Raw genomic sequence first — 16,202 nt, forward strand, 5'->3', positions numbered from 1 at the left:
CTTTAAAAATGCAATTTAAAAAATACATACAGTAGTTCCTCCTCTTCATCCTCCTTCTCCCTGGCACCAAAAAGGGGCAAAGGAAATGGCTCTTTCCTTTCCCCTCTGGCTGCAGCCCAGCCCAACAGAGGAGGAGCTCCTCCTTCTGAGTCTGGCTGGCCAATGGGGGCAGACTGGGGCTGGAACAGCCTTGCCCCCTGCCAGCCCTCATAGGCTCAGGCCTGGAGAAGGGACGGGCTGTTCAGCCCCAGACTCAGGAAGAGGAAGTCCTCCTCATTAGCCATGTGCGAGGCTCTGCAAACAAGGGCCAGCAAAGGCAAACCTCGTCCACCCGGGACAAGGAGGAAACCGTGCAGGGACGCCCCCTAGTGGTCAAAACCCGGGATTGTCCCGCCTGCAGCCGGCTTATGGCAACCCTAGGCTGAGAGAATGTGACTTGTCCAAGGTCCATGGGACAGCTGGAATAGATGTATAGTGTTTAGATCAAGGGAAGCAATAGTGCCACTATATTCTGCTCTGCTCAGGCCCCACCTGGAATACTGTGTCCAATTCTGAGCACCACAATTCAAAAAGTACATTGAGAAACTGGAATCGTATCCAAAGGAGGGCGACTAAAATGGTGAAGGGTCTGGAAACCGTGTCCTATGAGGAACTTCTTAGGGAGCTGGGGATGTTTAGCCTGGAGAAGAGAAGGTTAAGAGGTGATATGATAGCCCTGTTTAAATATTTGAAAGGATGTCATATTGAGGAGGGAGCAAGCTTGTTTTCTGCTGCTCCAGAGAACAGGACCCAGAACAATGAATGCAAGCTCCAGGAAAAGAGATTCCAGCTCAACATTACTCCTGACAGTAAGGGCTGTTAGACAATGGAACACACTGCTTCCTTGGTGTGTAGCGGAGTCTCCTTCCTTAGAGGTCTTTAAACAGGCTGGATAGCCATCTGTTGGGGATACTTTGGTTGAGATTTCCTGCATGGCAGAATGGAGTTGGAATGGATGGCCCTTGCAGTTTCTTCCAGTTCTATGATTCTGTGAACCCTAATTTTTATAGTGCAAGCTATGCCATTCAGAAATAAATTCTTCAGTTAACATAAATTCAATCAAAATGTTTTGTTTTGAAAGAGCAATTGTAAAAAAAAGTTACTTAAGATACCAGTCATAACGTCTGAACTGCATTTTGCTACTTAATTTTCTTATTTACCTTAGTCTTATGGTATAGTCCTACACATTAATGCAAAAAAACCCTCAAAATCTGGTTTAAATAACAACAACAAAAAGGAACTCAAAGGTTATATTTTGTTACTGCAAAAAATAATCCCAAACCAGCTAAATGCTACAAACCAATGGCCAGTAGTAAAAAAAAAAAGCCCTTTCCTGCCAGCCTTCCTGGCCTCAGCATTCACAGCAAACCACATATGCCTAGTATGAGCTAGCATTCAAACTGGTTGTATCCTATATGCCTTTACTATTGCTAGAAGACCTATGACAAGTTGAAAAGATTAATATCCACTACCTATTGTTCAGTGGTTAGATTATCATACTGCTAAGACTACACATAAACATACATACTATAGAAGTCACCCTCAAGACAATATATTTCAGAAATACACTCAATGTAGATCAGTGTAACCAATATGGTGTGGTGGTCTGAACATTGGACTAGGATTTCTGAAAGCCAGGATTGAGTGTACTGTATATACCTAGCCCACGTCCCTGTATTTCCCATCCATGATAGGATTACCTTAGGGTTGCCATAAGTCAGGAAAGACTTGAAGGCACACCACAACAACATTATCAATGAGACCCATTGTTTTGTGCTCATCTCCTGTGCTTCTGTTATAATTGAGCATAAAGAACAACTTTTTAAACAGATCTTAAGATATGGGCAAGTATCCCGGACCCTTGACATTTATGGCTTCAAAAGTAAGCTTAAGCAAACTATTGTAACTCAATCTAACACTCTCAGTTGCAATATGAGTATAATAGTTATTTTGATAGGGATTCAGTTTCATGCACGTTTCTTTAGGAACAAGCCTAAGTGAACACTGTGTGTGTATAATGCATAGGATTTCAGTACTGTAACCCATATGCTGATCTGTCATCTTGTATTTCTAGGTGAATGATGATAAGCTAGGTGAATGACTTCAAGTTCCTACATAAGCCTGCATTGTTTACTTTCCTAATGGAAGAGGTAAGGGTTCTTGTGTTCTCTGCTTGTTGAAAATGAAATGGCCAGACTTTTGATAATAGGGCTCTATAGCATTCAAAGAGGAGGAGATTTGGCAAGGGAGCTCATCATGTCAAAGGCCTATGGGTTTTTAAAAGTTGCACCCCAATTTGTGCAGGAATCAAAAGAGAGAGAGCGTTCCTGTAACAAAGGTTCCATTTATCCTTACGTTTTTGGGAATTGGACTCATCCATATCTATGGAAGAAGGAAAACAACTAAATGAACGACAGTCCCAATATGACTTTTTAAAAGAAAAAGGTTCTGAATGCATCAACAGAAAGGGTTGTACTTCAGCTTCATGGATCCTAGTGTTAAAGAAAACTCACTGAATAGACCTGGACAGTGCTTCATTTGGGGCTCAGTTTGTAGTTTTTAGAGCCCAGGTAAATTCTAGGAAAACACAGTCCTTTAGATATATTTTTTTTGCAGATTTTAAATTCCTTAAGCATTTCACTACCAGTTTCTTCTTTCTCAGTGGCCTTGCTTTGTCAGCAGTCCTGACAGCACTCATACATCTAAATTCATTAGAAAACACAATAGCTTTTACACAAATACACATACCTCTTTTAAAGGACAGTCCTCATGCCATCTCTGTGCTCTTTCCTTTGATGCAGGCTCCCAAACCCACGTTCCAGGATGAACTGGAATGGTGTATCTCCCAGCTGGAGACTGGACTTCTGCGTCTCAACCCTACTCCAAAACAAGGTCTGTTGGCTTTACCCTCCCCTGCCCTGCCCCAAATGAATATGGTTCCAAACTCTGTTCTCATCCAGCTAGCATAGCAATTTTTTGCCAGCTTTACAGAGGAGCCAAAATATTTGACCACCAGGACCCCCTCCTCCCTTGTGGAAAATTCCTTTCTCCTTTCTGTAACTTTAAGCTTGGACCTGGGGGCAAACAATCCTCTGCCCTTCAGCTGTTCAGAGTCAAGTGTGTGATGCCTGAAACCTTTTTATCTTCTTGGTTCCAGCAACAACAATTAGCTGGTTGTTCATCAGAAGAAATGGTTCCACTTACCTTGTTAAAAATTTATGAATGGACCTTTAGTCTAGATCCTAATACATTCATTTTTCTTGTGTTTGGGCAAGTCCTTCTTTCAGAGACTCAGTTTCCTATTTGTAAAGTGGGACCAATATAGACCTATCTCCCCAGTTTGCTTTGAGAGAACACAAAAAGTCAAATGAACCTAGAGTACTTTGAAGATCTATGATTTCATCTGTGCAAGTACCATGTATGTTTGTGTACAAGTCAACCTAATGTATGTTGAGGGAAGGTTTCAGGGTCAAAATCCTTGATATAATAATAATTTATAATAATTTGTTTTATTTATATACCGCTATTCCAAAGATCATAGCGGTGAACAGCAAGTAAGCTAATTAGCAAGTAAGCTAATTTGCCCCCAACAGTCTGGGTACTCATTTTAGCGACCTCGGAAGGATGCAAGCCTGAGTCGAGCTTGGGCCCTTTTGCTGGTCTTGAACTCGCAACCTTGTGGTTTCGAGTGAATGGCTGCAGTACAGGCATTTAACCACTGCACCACCAGGGCTCCATGGATATGACCCATGGATAAGTCGAGGGTAAAACTTAGGGGGCTATAAGAAAGGATGGAAAGGGGGGAAATACCACAATTAAAAACTTAACAATTTAATAAGCTTTAAATTTTAAAACAATTTAAAATATCACATTAAAACAGTATAAAATCATTTAAAAGTTATACAAAAATTAAAAAATAAATAAAGGATGCACCCCCAATAAGAACCCTCCCTGCTTAAACATTAAAAGCTTGTTTAAATAAAAAGGTCTTTGGCTGCCAGTGAAAGGAGGAGGACACATTGTAATTGTGTCTGTAGTTGCTGTGGCACTTCACTTAGTCACCTGTCTTCTAGCTGCACTTAGATAGACTGTTCCTTGAAAGACAGGCATGTAGTCCACCAGCAGAACTATATCCAAAACTTTACCAGCTTTACAGTCTACCAGAGTTTGTGCTCCACTGCATTCCTTTAAGATACAAGGATTGCTTAACTGTGATCACTGCCATTTTGTCGGTGTGGAGCTCAAATGGGTTGTAAAAATTAATTTCATCACAGTAGCATCTGTGTATCTGTTACACATTCTTTTAATTTTTTCCCAACTCTCTAAAGCAGCAGAGGAGACTCATCACATTCTTGGGGTGCTGCGTTCACAGAAGGCTCCTCTTGTAAAAAAGCGGCAGGTGATGCATCAGGTTTTTGGGGACTACCGGCTCAAGATGGAAGAGGAGAGGAAGAGAGCAGCAAAACTAGGTGAGTTGTTATGATTTATATTTTGCCAGGAACCCCTAGGGAACTGAGATACAAGTGTTTACAGTTTGCTAGGTGTGATTTATATTGAATGCAGAATTTGGACTTTCTCTCTGTACAATCTATATAATTATTGTAAACATGTAGAATTGTCCACCTTACAGTGAAGAAAGGTAACTTAATAGACAAACCAGTCCTTTTCTTTCTTCCCTACAGCCATGAAGAGTGAAAAGTTACAAATACAACCAGGAGACATTTTGGGCACTGTGTCATGTAAGGAACAGTCCAGCCGCCCCTCTGCAGTATCAACATCATGGTTTACACCATCAGATAATAGCTTTCAATTTGGCTTTGTTCTTTCTGAAAAGAACTCTGAAGAAATCAATGGAGCCATGACAGAAACATGTAGTGGGGATGATATCAAAGAGCAACCTGCTGGTCACAGTCCCTCTGGCATGTTGGGCTTTTCCACTGGAAGACTCAATTCTGAATTTGCTTTCAACTTTGCAATCCCGCATCAATCTGTTGCTTCTGATCCAGGCTCAGAAGCTAAAGCAAAAGCAGATGCAGAGATAGATGCCCCAACTACAGAAGCAGTGGTGATGCTGGAGAAATCAACCATTTCAAAACCTGATAAATCAGATGTGATGGATGAGGAAGCCGGAAGGGATGGCAGATATCTTATGCAAGGAGTTCCTAAATTGGAAGCAGCCCAAGAAGGTATGGAGACTGTTGCCGAAGGTTCTAATTCAGTCTTAGAAATAGAGATGTGCCTGCTTACCAGTAGCAAGTGATGGGGTCACCTTATAGTCTCTATAAGTTGTAAATGACTTAGAAGTACAAAAGAATGGGTCTTGCCACTGGCGTTTTATAAATAACTACTTTAAACAGAATATGTTTCTAAAATCTGTAATCTATTTAATCAAAGGGCATCTTGTAAATCCATCAAAATGTTTTTACTGATATATCTGATTAATTTCTTCATGATAAAATGCTGTAATACTAAATTTGTAGGGTCTTGCATTAATTTTAAAATGCAATTAATAGATGTTACATTCTTAATGGTCAAATTAGTACAGTCCTGAAATTCTTAAACTGTTTCCTCCTCCTTCAAACATGATTTATTCCTATTAACATTCTCTCACCTGAATATAACATGCTAATTTTATTCAGAATAGCTATTTTTCTTTTATTCCTAGGACTGGCTTTTGCTTTTGTGTTTAGTGTCTATAAATGCACTTCTTATAGTAATAGTAACAAGGAGCTGGTGATGACATTTCCCTTCTTCATCTTGTAGGACTTTTCAAATGAGTAAAATATATTATAATTGAAAGCATCAGTTACAGTGCTGGTTATTGAACAAAATTTTACCTAATTGTTTTATTACCTAGTAGAAACTAAGCAAGCGGAGCTGACAGTGACAGATGATGGGTTGAAGAAGAGGAAGAGGAAGAAGAAAAAGAAACCATTACTTTCAGAGACAGTAGACAGTGGCAGTATAAATGATGTTGGCAAATCCCATGGGGAAGTTATGACTGAACATCCTGAGACGTGTCAGGTATGATATATTCATTCATAACATCACCCTTATTTTTTTTAACAAAATGTTTCCTTAGTAACTTACAAAGTAGCATGACAGTCACTGCTCGGTGCCTTACAATCTAAATTTAAGTGTTGACACATAAAGAATATAGAAAGGGATGTTGTTGTTGTTGTGTGCCTTCAAGTCATTTCTTACTTATGCCACCCTAAGGTGAACCTATCACAGTGTTTTCTTGGCAACAGTTGTTCAGAGGAGGGTTGTCATTGTCTTCCTCTTAGGCTGAGAGAGTGTGATTTGCCCAAGACCACCTAGTTGGTTTTCATGGCCCAGCAGGGATTCGACCCCTGATCTTCAGAATTGTAGTCCAACATTCAAACCAATACACCGCACTGGCTCCCTTGGGGCAGTCGGGTACAGATTACATTCTTATATTGATCAGTTGGGCAGATACAGTTTAGGAGGTCTGGAGTGATGTCCACCTCATAGTAGAGGCCAGAATCCAAAAGTCTCCTAGAAGAGGGAGTAGAATAGCCTTGCTTTTCTTCTTCGTCTTCTGCTCTGCAGTTTGTTGGAATATTCAACATTATATGCCACATGTGGGCAGACCATAGCAGACAGAAAGCCATCTTACTTTGTCTTCAAAGTCAGATCTTTGAAGAATATTTTGGCTTTGCCTTTAATTTGTTGTGAGTTTGTTGTCTTGTTTTAATTTGAGCATCATTTTATTTATTTTATAAATAACATTACACATATGTGCCCAGTATTAAGCCCCACAGTGTTCAATTGAACTTGCTTTAATGTAAGTGTGTATGTGTGAAAAAATAATTGCATTTATCACCAGGATGAGGATTTAGTTGATACTTTGGTTGTGTTTCAGAGTGTCCTGCCTGAAAGTCAAATTTCTCTAGTCTCCTCTCTTATTGGCACAACATGAAACAAGAATTTATTATCTCTAACTACTTAGTCTGGAATATAAGAGAGAGGGCTTTTTTTGGTAATAGTCCCCCAGTTATGAAATGTTTTTCCTCTAAAGCTGCATGAAAGTCAAACAATACCTTCTTAATGTACTTTATTTATGTGATCTGATTTGAAGAGTAGTATTAATGTTCTTTAAAGTTCAATACTAATATTATTGACTTCCATCCTTGATAACAGAAGGTTATCTTCTGCTGTTTTGATACTGATTTAAACTGTCCATTTTTGATAGGATGATTGGTTCAGGCTGGCATGACATTTTTATTCTTTCTATTGAATTTGGGTGTGTTTTTTTTAATTGTTCAGTATTTGAGATCCAATACTGTGTAGTGGCTTGACTGTCAGACTAGGACTCTGGGAAATGGTGGCCTTGGACAAATCACACTCTCTCAGTTCAATAGGAAGGCAATGCTAAACCCCTTAAAACAAATCTCGCCAAGAAAACTTCATGATAGATTTGTCTTAGGGTCGCCATAAGTTGGAAATGACTTGAAGACATGAACTGGTGTAGTTTAGTGGTTTCAGCATTAAATTGCAACTCTGGGAGAGTAGTGCTCAGCCATGGAAAGCCACTGGGTGACCTTGGATAAGCCAGATTTTCTCGCCCTCAGAAGAAAGCAAGAGTAAACCGCCTCTGAACAAATCTTGCTGAGAAAATTTCATGGTGAGAGCACCTTAGGGTCACCATAAATCAAAAATAATTTGGAAGGTCCACAACAATAATAATCACATTTAAATTTTAAATTTGCTTTAAAATTAAATCATGTATGTCACGTAGCAAACTGTGTTAAGATGTGGCTAACAGATGTATTAAATAAACAGATGTACAGTGGTACCTCGGGATACGAATTACCCAGCTTACGAATTTTTCGGGATACGAAAAAATCCCATAGGGATTTATTGTTTCGGCTTACGAAGGTTTTTTCGGGTTACGAAAAAACCCCGGCGCTATTTTAAATGGAGCCGCGGCAGAGCCGCGGCTTTTTCTCCATTAGCGCCTATGGCAATTCGGGTTACGAAGGTTTTTCGGGTTACGAAATTAGCCGCGGAACGAATTAATTTCGTAACCCGAGGTACCACTGTACTGATAGCAAGCGGAACACCAGATGCCCTCGCTACTGATCCAACAGACTTTCTTAATTGAAATTGATTCTTGTTTCTTTGGTTATCTTTCCACCACCCTTGTTATGACAGTCAGATGACCAGATGAAAAAGGAAGTGGATTGGTGTATAGAACAGCTGGAGCTTGGCCTGAAGACTCAGAAATCAACTTCGAAGCAGAGTAAGTCTGACTTCTGGAAAAGATTGGGCAGAAGGGAATGAAGAGCTGGAGAATATCACATGGAGAGGCTTTTACTGACATGTGGCTTGTCAGGTAACTGCAAGGAATCTGTGGTCATCAAAGCAACATTTTCACAATTCCTGGTGCATTGAATATGAAGGAAAAAGGAGCAGGGGCCTCTGTTTCACATACAAGGTTAATCTGAAGCACAGGTGAGAAACTGGTAGCTCTCTAGATGTTGTTGCACTACTAGTCCCATCATCCATGATCATTGCCCATCTTTTCTGAGGCACAGTACAGGCAGCGCTAAAGCGCCGTGCTGGCACCGTACTAGGGTTAAGGGACTATGCAGCAACTGCATGGTCCCTAACCCTAATAATTACAGGCTGCGTAACAACGGCAGTGCCCGGTATACATGGGCACTGCCATTGTTATGTAAGCACCACACAGCATCTGCATGTTGCCACGCGGTGCTTACATGACGAGTGTGCTAGTGGCACACTTGTTACGCCGCCCCTGTGGCTTTGAAAAAACCCACTTTTTGTGGGTTCTTTTTCCTCCGCAGAGAAGCCGCACAGTTTGGTGGCTGTGGCTTTCCTCCGGAGGAAAAAAGGCCACCGCCAGCCCGTACATTAAGCAAGGCATGTACTGGGCCTGAGTCTAATGGGAGTTGGTGTCCAACAACATTTGGAGGACTTTAGATCCCCTGCCATCTAGAATTTCTCAGAGGAATGATGGCATCCATTTTTAATGTAAAAAGACAATTCTTAAATGCTTTATCTCTCAGAGAAAAGACAAACACTCAGGAATCATGCATTTTCCTTCCACACATTTCTTGCAGTTGATGCCCTCCTCTTGCTAAAGTGGAGGGAATCCTTGGAATGAGGTACTGTATATTCATAAAATAAAGTACTGAATAGTCATAAAACTGGTTGACTTGTGGAAAATGGAGTGGGGGGTTGTTAATAATGGAAGCAATAAAATATTATGGAAAAGATCTTGTATGACTATAACCCTGAACAGGACTGCTCCACATTGTAAGAAAAGATGGACAAATGTAGCCCTCTAGCTGTTTTTGGCTTGTATATATGTATGTGTCTTATAAATATACGTACATGAGATTTATTAGTCTCACTTCTTGTAATAATGACAATAACATCCTTTACCTTATTTCAGTGGGTGAGGCATTCCGGGCCATCAAGATTCTCCGCAGCGAGAAAGCAGTGCTGGCAAAGAAACGCCAACTTATGCGAACGATGTTTGGTGATTATAGAGCAAAAATGGCAGAGGAAAGACGGAAGCAGTTGAAGCTCATGCAAGCAGGTAGGGAAGTCAGGCTTGCTTCCTAGGTTCTAATAAATATTTGAACAGAGTTTAAGGCACTGCAGTAGTGCAATGTAACTGTCATCCAGCAGCAGTTATTCCATCAGGCTTCAGCAGAGGAACACTCCATCAGCTCTGCTAAGAGGCACCAGCTGTATGAGGTGGCTTTCAAGTGTTTCTATTTATGATAAGACCTTTTAAATTTTTAAGAATTGGCATCTGTGTTTTCCTCTTGTAGCCTCAGCAGTAGTTGAGAATACTTTGTAGACTGCTTTCTGATTGTGTGTATGCTGCTAATAATTCTTTGGTGTTGTCTGAATTTAAGAAATGTTCCATTTAAACATTTGGAGGTTATTTCAAGCAGATAACTGTGTAGTTAAGTCCTGCAACCAAGTGTTGGAAGTGTGGAATGCTACTTCATTCTGTCCATTATCACACCCATTCCAGTCAGCATGTTGCAAACTCCCTACCAAAAATCAGTCAGCATGTTGAACACACTCACCATGCTTCATGCTCATTAGCTTTGCACCGTTAAGCCTAATTGATCAGGAGCCAGAAGAATTCTGGACTAAAGCCAGGGACATTGTCAGGAAGGAAAGCCGAAAGATAAGCTTCAGTGGATGACAGAGTGACAGATGAAACTCTACAAGCACTCAAGGATAGAAGAAAAGAAAAATGAAAGGTGACAAAAATAGAACCAGAACACTGAATGCAAATGTTCAGCAGCTTGTGTGCAGTGATAAGTAGAAATTCTATAATAATAAAGGCAAAGAAATATAAGTTGGCATCTGAAAAGGAAGAACAAGATCTGAGAAATCAAAGAAAATCTTAAACCAAGAGTAGAGATGCTTTACAACTAGCAAAGACATACATTACATGATTGAGTAGAAATAAAAAAGACAAATGGAAACAATGCATATAAGCACTATATAATAGAGATGAAAGGATAACAATTTCATTCAAGGAAGTACCATTTGAAGATGAACTTACAATTTTAGAAAGTGAAGTAGAAGTTGCACTGAGAGCACTAGGGAAGAATAAATCTCCAGGAATAGGTGGTATACCAATAGAACTGCATCAAGCTAGCTATTGAGACAGACTCTACTCTAGTTTTAACTAAAATCTGTCACTCTCTACACACTGTCCCTAGGAAAACGCATTAGTTCTTTTGGCTTTTCCTATCATTTGTACGCTGATGACACTCAGCTGTATCTTTCCACCCCTGACCTTTCTCTGGATCTTGAACAGCAAGTTTCATCTTGTCTTACAGCTGTCTCTCATTGGATGCAGCATCGACGCTTGAAGCTCAATATGTCCAAAATGGAGCTTCTCGTTTTTCCACCCAAGTTCTGTTGATGACATTTCTATTAACCAGTCCAGCAAGACTGTAGTCTTTGTTTTATTTTTGATTCTTCTCTGTCATGTATCCCCCAGATCCAGACCACAGCTAAGGCATGTGGAGTCTTTTTATACAGTATTGCCAAAATCCGACCATTTCTCTCTGCCTCTACTGATAGTCAAGGTCTGCTGTCTCAGCCCAGGATTTTCTCTGCCCCGTCCCAGATTCGCCCCTTTTCACTTGCTGCCCCTCACTCCTGGAACCTCCTTCCCCCACGAACATGGCTCGTCACTTCTTTAACCAGTTTCAAAACTGAGTTGAAGACCATCCTGTTCAGAGAAGCATTCCCAGGCATCGCGTGACTATTATTTGCTATTTGACGTTTTTAATTTGTTGCCTGTTTTATTGAACCCTTTCCTGTATTGTTATGTTACATTCATTTTATTCTCCGCTTTTAGACAATACCTCTCAATTCAGGAGGGGGAGGTAGCAGTTTATCATCTTGAGATGTGGAATGTGATTGCATCTTCACTTTTTCACACAGACTGTTTCTATCCCTTCTTCTCTCTAAGCCTCAAAAGCAGCTCATATAGCAGAAGTGACTGAAGATGCCCACAGGAATAGAAGTCGGGTTTTCTGGAAGTCTGCAGAAAGGATGAGAAGAGACAAGAGTCCTGGAGATTCCTTTCTCCATCCTCCTACCTCCTCTGCTCTTGCTGGCACAGCTAACTCATCTTCTTTCAGGTTTACATCTACTCAAGAACAATTCTGCTTTAATTTTTTCTAAGAAACAATTCAGAAATGTGTAGAATGATCTGGTGTGAGTGCTGAAAACTGCCAAAAGTTGTGTTGTTTTTTTTAGGGGAGGGGGGTTGTTGCCAAATAGCCTGCAAAACAGAACAGTTGCATGGCTGAATAAAGCAAAACTCCTGACAAGGTGCCTTCGAAGGACGGAATAAGAGTATAGGAATATGATGTGTTGCTTTTTTTTTCAGTAGAGTTAGGTGCCTTTTTTTCTCTTGTAAAAATTAACATGGAAATCTCTTAAAGTGGCAGAGATAATTCAGAGTTTGGGGAAATTAAAATGAGAAGTAGCAAAAGTATATACTTCTGTGCAGTTAAAATTATATTATGCCTTATTAATTGAAGCCTCTGTTCTTTAGACTCCTGCTTTCTCCAGTCAGCCCTTTGTATCCATGGCTTCAACTATGCACAGCCTGAAAATGCTCAAAAGATAATATAAATTCCAAAAGCTATTTTGTATAAAGGAAACCATTTGACCATGCCACTGTTCTTAATGGGACTTCAGCATCCATGGATTTTGGTGTCCACCAGGGATCCAGGAACTAAACACCAGCAGATTCTAAAGGCCCACTGTATACATAAAACAGACACACAGATTGCCAGTTGACGATAGGAGACAGTAACCTGGCCTGTTCTTTTGCTTTGGAAACACCTTACTCTGCAGAAATCAGCACAGCGAAGCAGATCACTAAGCATAGAGCAATGCTTAGAGTCTTGGGCTGGAACTTCAGAGCTAGGTGGCTTTCAGCCAGTTGCTCTCTCTCAGCCTGGCCTATATCTAAGGGTTGTGAGAATAAAGGGAAGGAAAAGGAAATGTATACTACTTTGAGCTCTTTGCTGGATATGAATGTTAACTAAATAATAATAACAACAGTCACTTCTAATTCAAGTACCACCAGCTTGTTTTGATAATTTGTGTAGAACAAGCTGATGAGTCTACCTCATGCACAACAAGGCCTGAACCTTTACAGCTGTTTAGAGAAGTAGTTTGGCACTGAACAAAACTGTGGCCTAATAAAATTCCCACAGTTTGTGAGACATGTATATGCATATGTATTTAACCTAGTGGAACTTTAGATTAAGCCAATGCCTTGTCTAGGGCTGTAATGCAATACACACTTGCTCAGTAGTAAATCCCACTGAACTCTGGTTCTTATTTTTAAATGAACATGCTTAAGATAATGCTGAAATTTTTTAGATGGATTTGGGGAAGGTGCATTTGCTAGAATGGAGTGAGACAAATGTTATACAGCGTGCCCGGACCATACGCAGAGTGTACTATACGCGGCTTCAAGCTTACTCTGAAGCTGTGTGTCAATAAAACATATGGCACATGCACCTGTGGCATGCACTCTGCGTGGTGCTGCAAGCAAGCGCCCTGTTGTTTTCAATGGGGCATGAACATACGCTGAATTCCCCTTATGTGGGAGGATCCAGAACGGATCCCCCCGCGTAAGAGAAGGGCCCCTGTAGTTTCATAGCAGTGCTTTTAGCAACAGTGACATATGCAAGCATTAGCAAGTGGTGCTTATCTCCCTGCAATGAAAAGCTTCATCTGCTGCTGAAGTTTCTGTTAAACAAGTTGTCAATTGACAGCCCTCAGTTGAGCACTAGCTGCCATTGTCTCTCCTAAGTAACTATTGAAAGAACAGTGGGCTCAGTTCAAGTCTGACTCTTGGTTAATAGGTTAATTCTATACAGCAGTGCTCTGCTGTGCATAAGAACCCTAGCATGCTGGATTTTTTTTAACCATGCATGGAAAGATGCCATAAATATCAAATTGCTTCCAAGTGTGGCATGTGTGTCAAGATCTGTCACAGGATTGACAGTCCATAATGGACAGGAGAACTTTTTTTAAAAAAGCTTTAAATGGTTTGGTTTATTGAGAAAATGAATATGAAATACAGTTTATGAAATAAACAAGGTTTACAAATGAACTAACATCGTTGCAAAACTTTCACACAATGTACTGTATATAATCAGTTAATATCCTCCAAAGCTAATATCTGCCTTGTCTAAATGTATTATTCCAGATACAACCATGAGTGATTGGGGCTTGTTTTCTTGGGGGTGATGAGTAAAAGTGAACCAAGTTTCTGTAACGTTATCCATGTCTGTGTCTTCATTCAGTTCCTTGACACTTTGTGTTATTTTTCCCCAATACAGCTAAGTCCCATATTTTTGCATACTATGAGGTGATCTTCACTGTTTTTTCTGATCGCCAGTGCCATGCAATTAACAGTCTAGCGGCTAAAAGTAAAAGTGGGATTAGATCCTTATGTGATAACTGAACATTAGAAACAGATACAATGTTCAATAGTGCTATATCTGTGATGAATTGAACCTGTTGGCTGGTAATGTTACGTATTTCTTGAAAGACTTCCCTTCAGAATGTTGAAACAACTATGCAATCCCAACACATCTGCATGAAGCTTTTGAGTAAGTCACACTCCTCCTGGCATTTTTTATAATTTATGATACCTTCATTGATGTAAAGAAGTTTGTATGTTGTCTCTTTGGAATGTGAGGGAATGGATTTAAAAGGTTTTGATTTCCAATACTCTATAACAGGATAACTTCACTGTTCAAAGGGACAAGAAACAAGCCATTTTAAGCGGCTAGAACTGATCAACCAGCATAAACCAGCAAGTTGAAGAGGCAGGTACTTGAATGCAGTCTGTCCCTCTTTTAGCACTGGCATTCTCAACTGTAACAAAAAACTTTTGGCAGAGTCTATGAAGTACATTCCAACTTTGTTTAAAACCTTGGCTGGGAGATTCAGGGAGAATTCAGGCGCAACAGCCAAGCCTTCTCCATTCACTTTTTGGCTTGTTAGTTCCATAGTGGGCCTTTGGTCCAACTCCTGCAAAAGGATCAGACAGTAACACCTACAGTCCCTCTTCCAGGATTGGTTAAAGATGGGGGCGGACTGTTGAATTTTAATTAGTCCGTTGTTTCTTAACATATATAGAATAGCCAGGTGGGCAGGGATGAAAGGAGGGGAGCATGTATGTATCAGAGTTTAGAAAAGATATCTTGACTTAAATAGGACAAGTACAGCTTCTAAGGCAGACCCAGCTACCAAGATCATCAGACATCCATCCAGACTTTCAACTAATCAAGAAAGAGAAATTCAACCTGATCGTCTTTGTAATTATTGGTTTTGTTTACGAACTGGGGGAATAACCTACAATTTTGGCAAATAATATTTAAAAGAGCAAGCACTTAATGGATGTCCTCTTTGATTTAAAAGCAGCCTTAACCGAATGAAGATATTCTACTTGGTATCACAAATAACCATTAGGCACAATTTGTGCTCAGCTGAAGTGCATATTGCATTGGATTTTAACTCTGCAGCAAAACCTTAATATCAAATGTGAAAATATTTTAAAGACTGTAATATCTGAAACACTGAGTGATTCAAAATACAATTCTTGAGTTTTACTAACATCTCAGCAAGAAGCATCTGAAATATGAGCTGGAATATTAGTAGCAGTCAAGCAGACGTTTAATTTTACTTTATGGTCAGACGCCTTGAGCACTATTTTTAGTTGAAAGGTGGGATATAAATGTAATAAATAAGCAACAGAAAGAAGACTCAGTGAATGAGAATAAGGAATCTTGAAAGCTTTTTTAACTCTGCCAGGAAACCACTTTTTGGAAACAAAAAAGGAATTAATTTGTAGTATTCTCTCTGTGCTTAAATTAAAGGACAGTTTGCATTATGTTATGGATTGCAACTGAATGACATTTTGTGTGGACAACATATTTCCCCAGTTTTAACTTAAGTGTTTGATAATATTAATACTGCTGAGTTGGACTGATTTTCTCATCTAATTATTCCCTTATTCTGGACATTGTAACTTGTACAGTGTGGAGTACCTAAAACACCTGCTGTGCCCAGCTTTGGTCTGTTGTGGCAGTACCTAAAACTGTTTGCTTTTTGTGCTATCCAAGAGCGTTGGAATGGAGGAAGTGTGGGTTGTCTACTTGTGCCTGGCCTTGCTTGTTGTCGTCTTTATGTTGATGAAGCAGAAGCCAGTTGATGAAATCAGAAAGGAAAAAGAGAAAGATAGTGGAAGTACCACAGCTTCGAGCACCTACTCTGCCAGCAGTGTGGGCAAACATCTGGAATGCACAGAGGAAGAGCTGGAGGCATCCCTACAGCGACTAACCAATATCTTGTTTACTACGGATGCACGCAAGAGGGAATCTCATGGTGAGCACAAAACTCTCCATCAGGTGAGCCAGAGCAATTTTCAGGTACTGTATATATTCAACTACTGTATAAGTCAATCTCATGTATAAGTTGAGGGCAGGTTTGGGGGTCAAAATTATGGATTTTGCTATGACCTGTGGATAAGTCGAGGGTAAAACTTAGGGACATGTAACAAAAGATCTAAAGGATAAAGCAAAGAACATCAATGCCAA

At 40.1% G+C, this 16,202-nt stretch overlaps 1 protein-coding gene across 5 annotated transcripts in view; it reads left to right on the forward strand.

Moving 5' to 3' along the window:
- LOC121914293 overlaps nucleotides 1-16,202 on the forward strand; it is a 32,023-nt gene that overhangs the window by 2,021 nt on the left and 13,800 nt on the right. The window contains exons 2-11 of one of the 5 annotated variants that reach the window (XM_042437610.1): nucleotides 2,114-2,189; nucleotides 2,841-2,931; nucleotides 4,368-4,508; nucleotides 4,722-5,225; nucleotides 5,897-6,063; nucleotides 8,218-8,305; nucleotides 9,482-9,628; nucleotides 11,540-11,711; nucleotides 13,938-14,210; nucleotides 15,644-16,013. In XM_042437610.1, the coding sequence (XP_042293544.1) occupies nucleotides 2,181-2,189; nucleotides 2,841-2,931; nucleotides 4,368-4,508; nucleotides 4,722-5,225; nucleotides 5,897-6,063; nucleotides 8,218-8,305; nucleotides 9,482-9,628; nucleotides 11,540-11,711; nucleotides 13,938-13,941 (1,323 nt within the window). In that variant the 5' untranslated portion in view covers nucleotides 2,114-2,180 and the 3' untranslated portion in view covers nucleotides 13,942-14,210; nucleotides 15,644-16,013. Of the gene's footprint in view, nucleotides 1-2,113; nucleotides 2,190-2,840; nucleotides 2,932-4,367; nucleotides 4,509-4,721; nucleotides 5,226-5,896; nucleotides 6,064-8,217; nucleotides 8,306-9,481; nucleotides 9,629-11,539; nucleotides 11,712-12,130; nucleotides 13,879-13,937; nucleotides 14,211-15,643; nucleotides 16,014-16,202 lie in introns of those variants that run through there. The other 4 variants (XM_042437609.1, XM_042437607.1, XM_042437606.1 and 1 more) reach the window with 4 other exon arrangements.

The sequence above is a fragment of the Sceloporus undulatus genome, chromosome 8, assembly GCF_019175285.1.
Source record: "Sceloporus undulatus isolate JIND9_A2432 ecotype Alabama chromosome 8, SceUnd_v1.1, whole genome shotgun sequence".
Lineage (NCBI taxonomy): Eukaryota > Metazoa > Chordata > Lepidosauria > Squamata > Phrynosomatidae > Sceloporus > Sceloporus undulatus.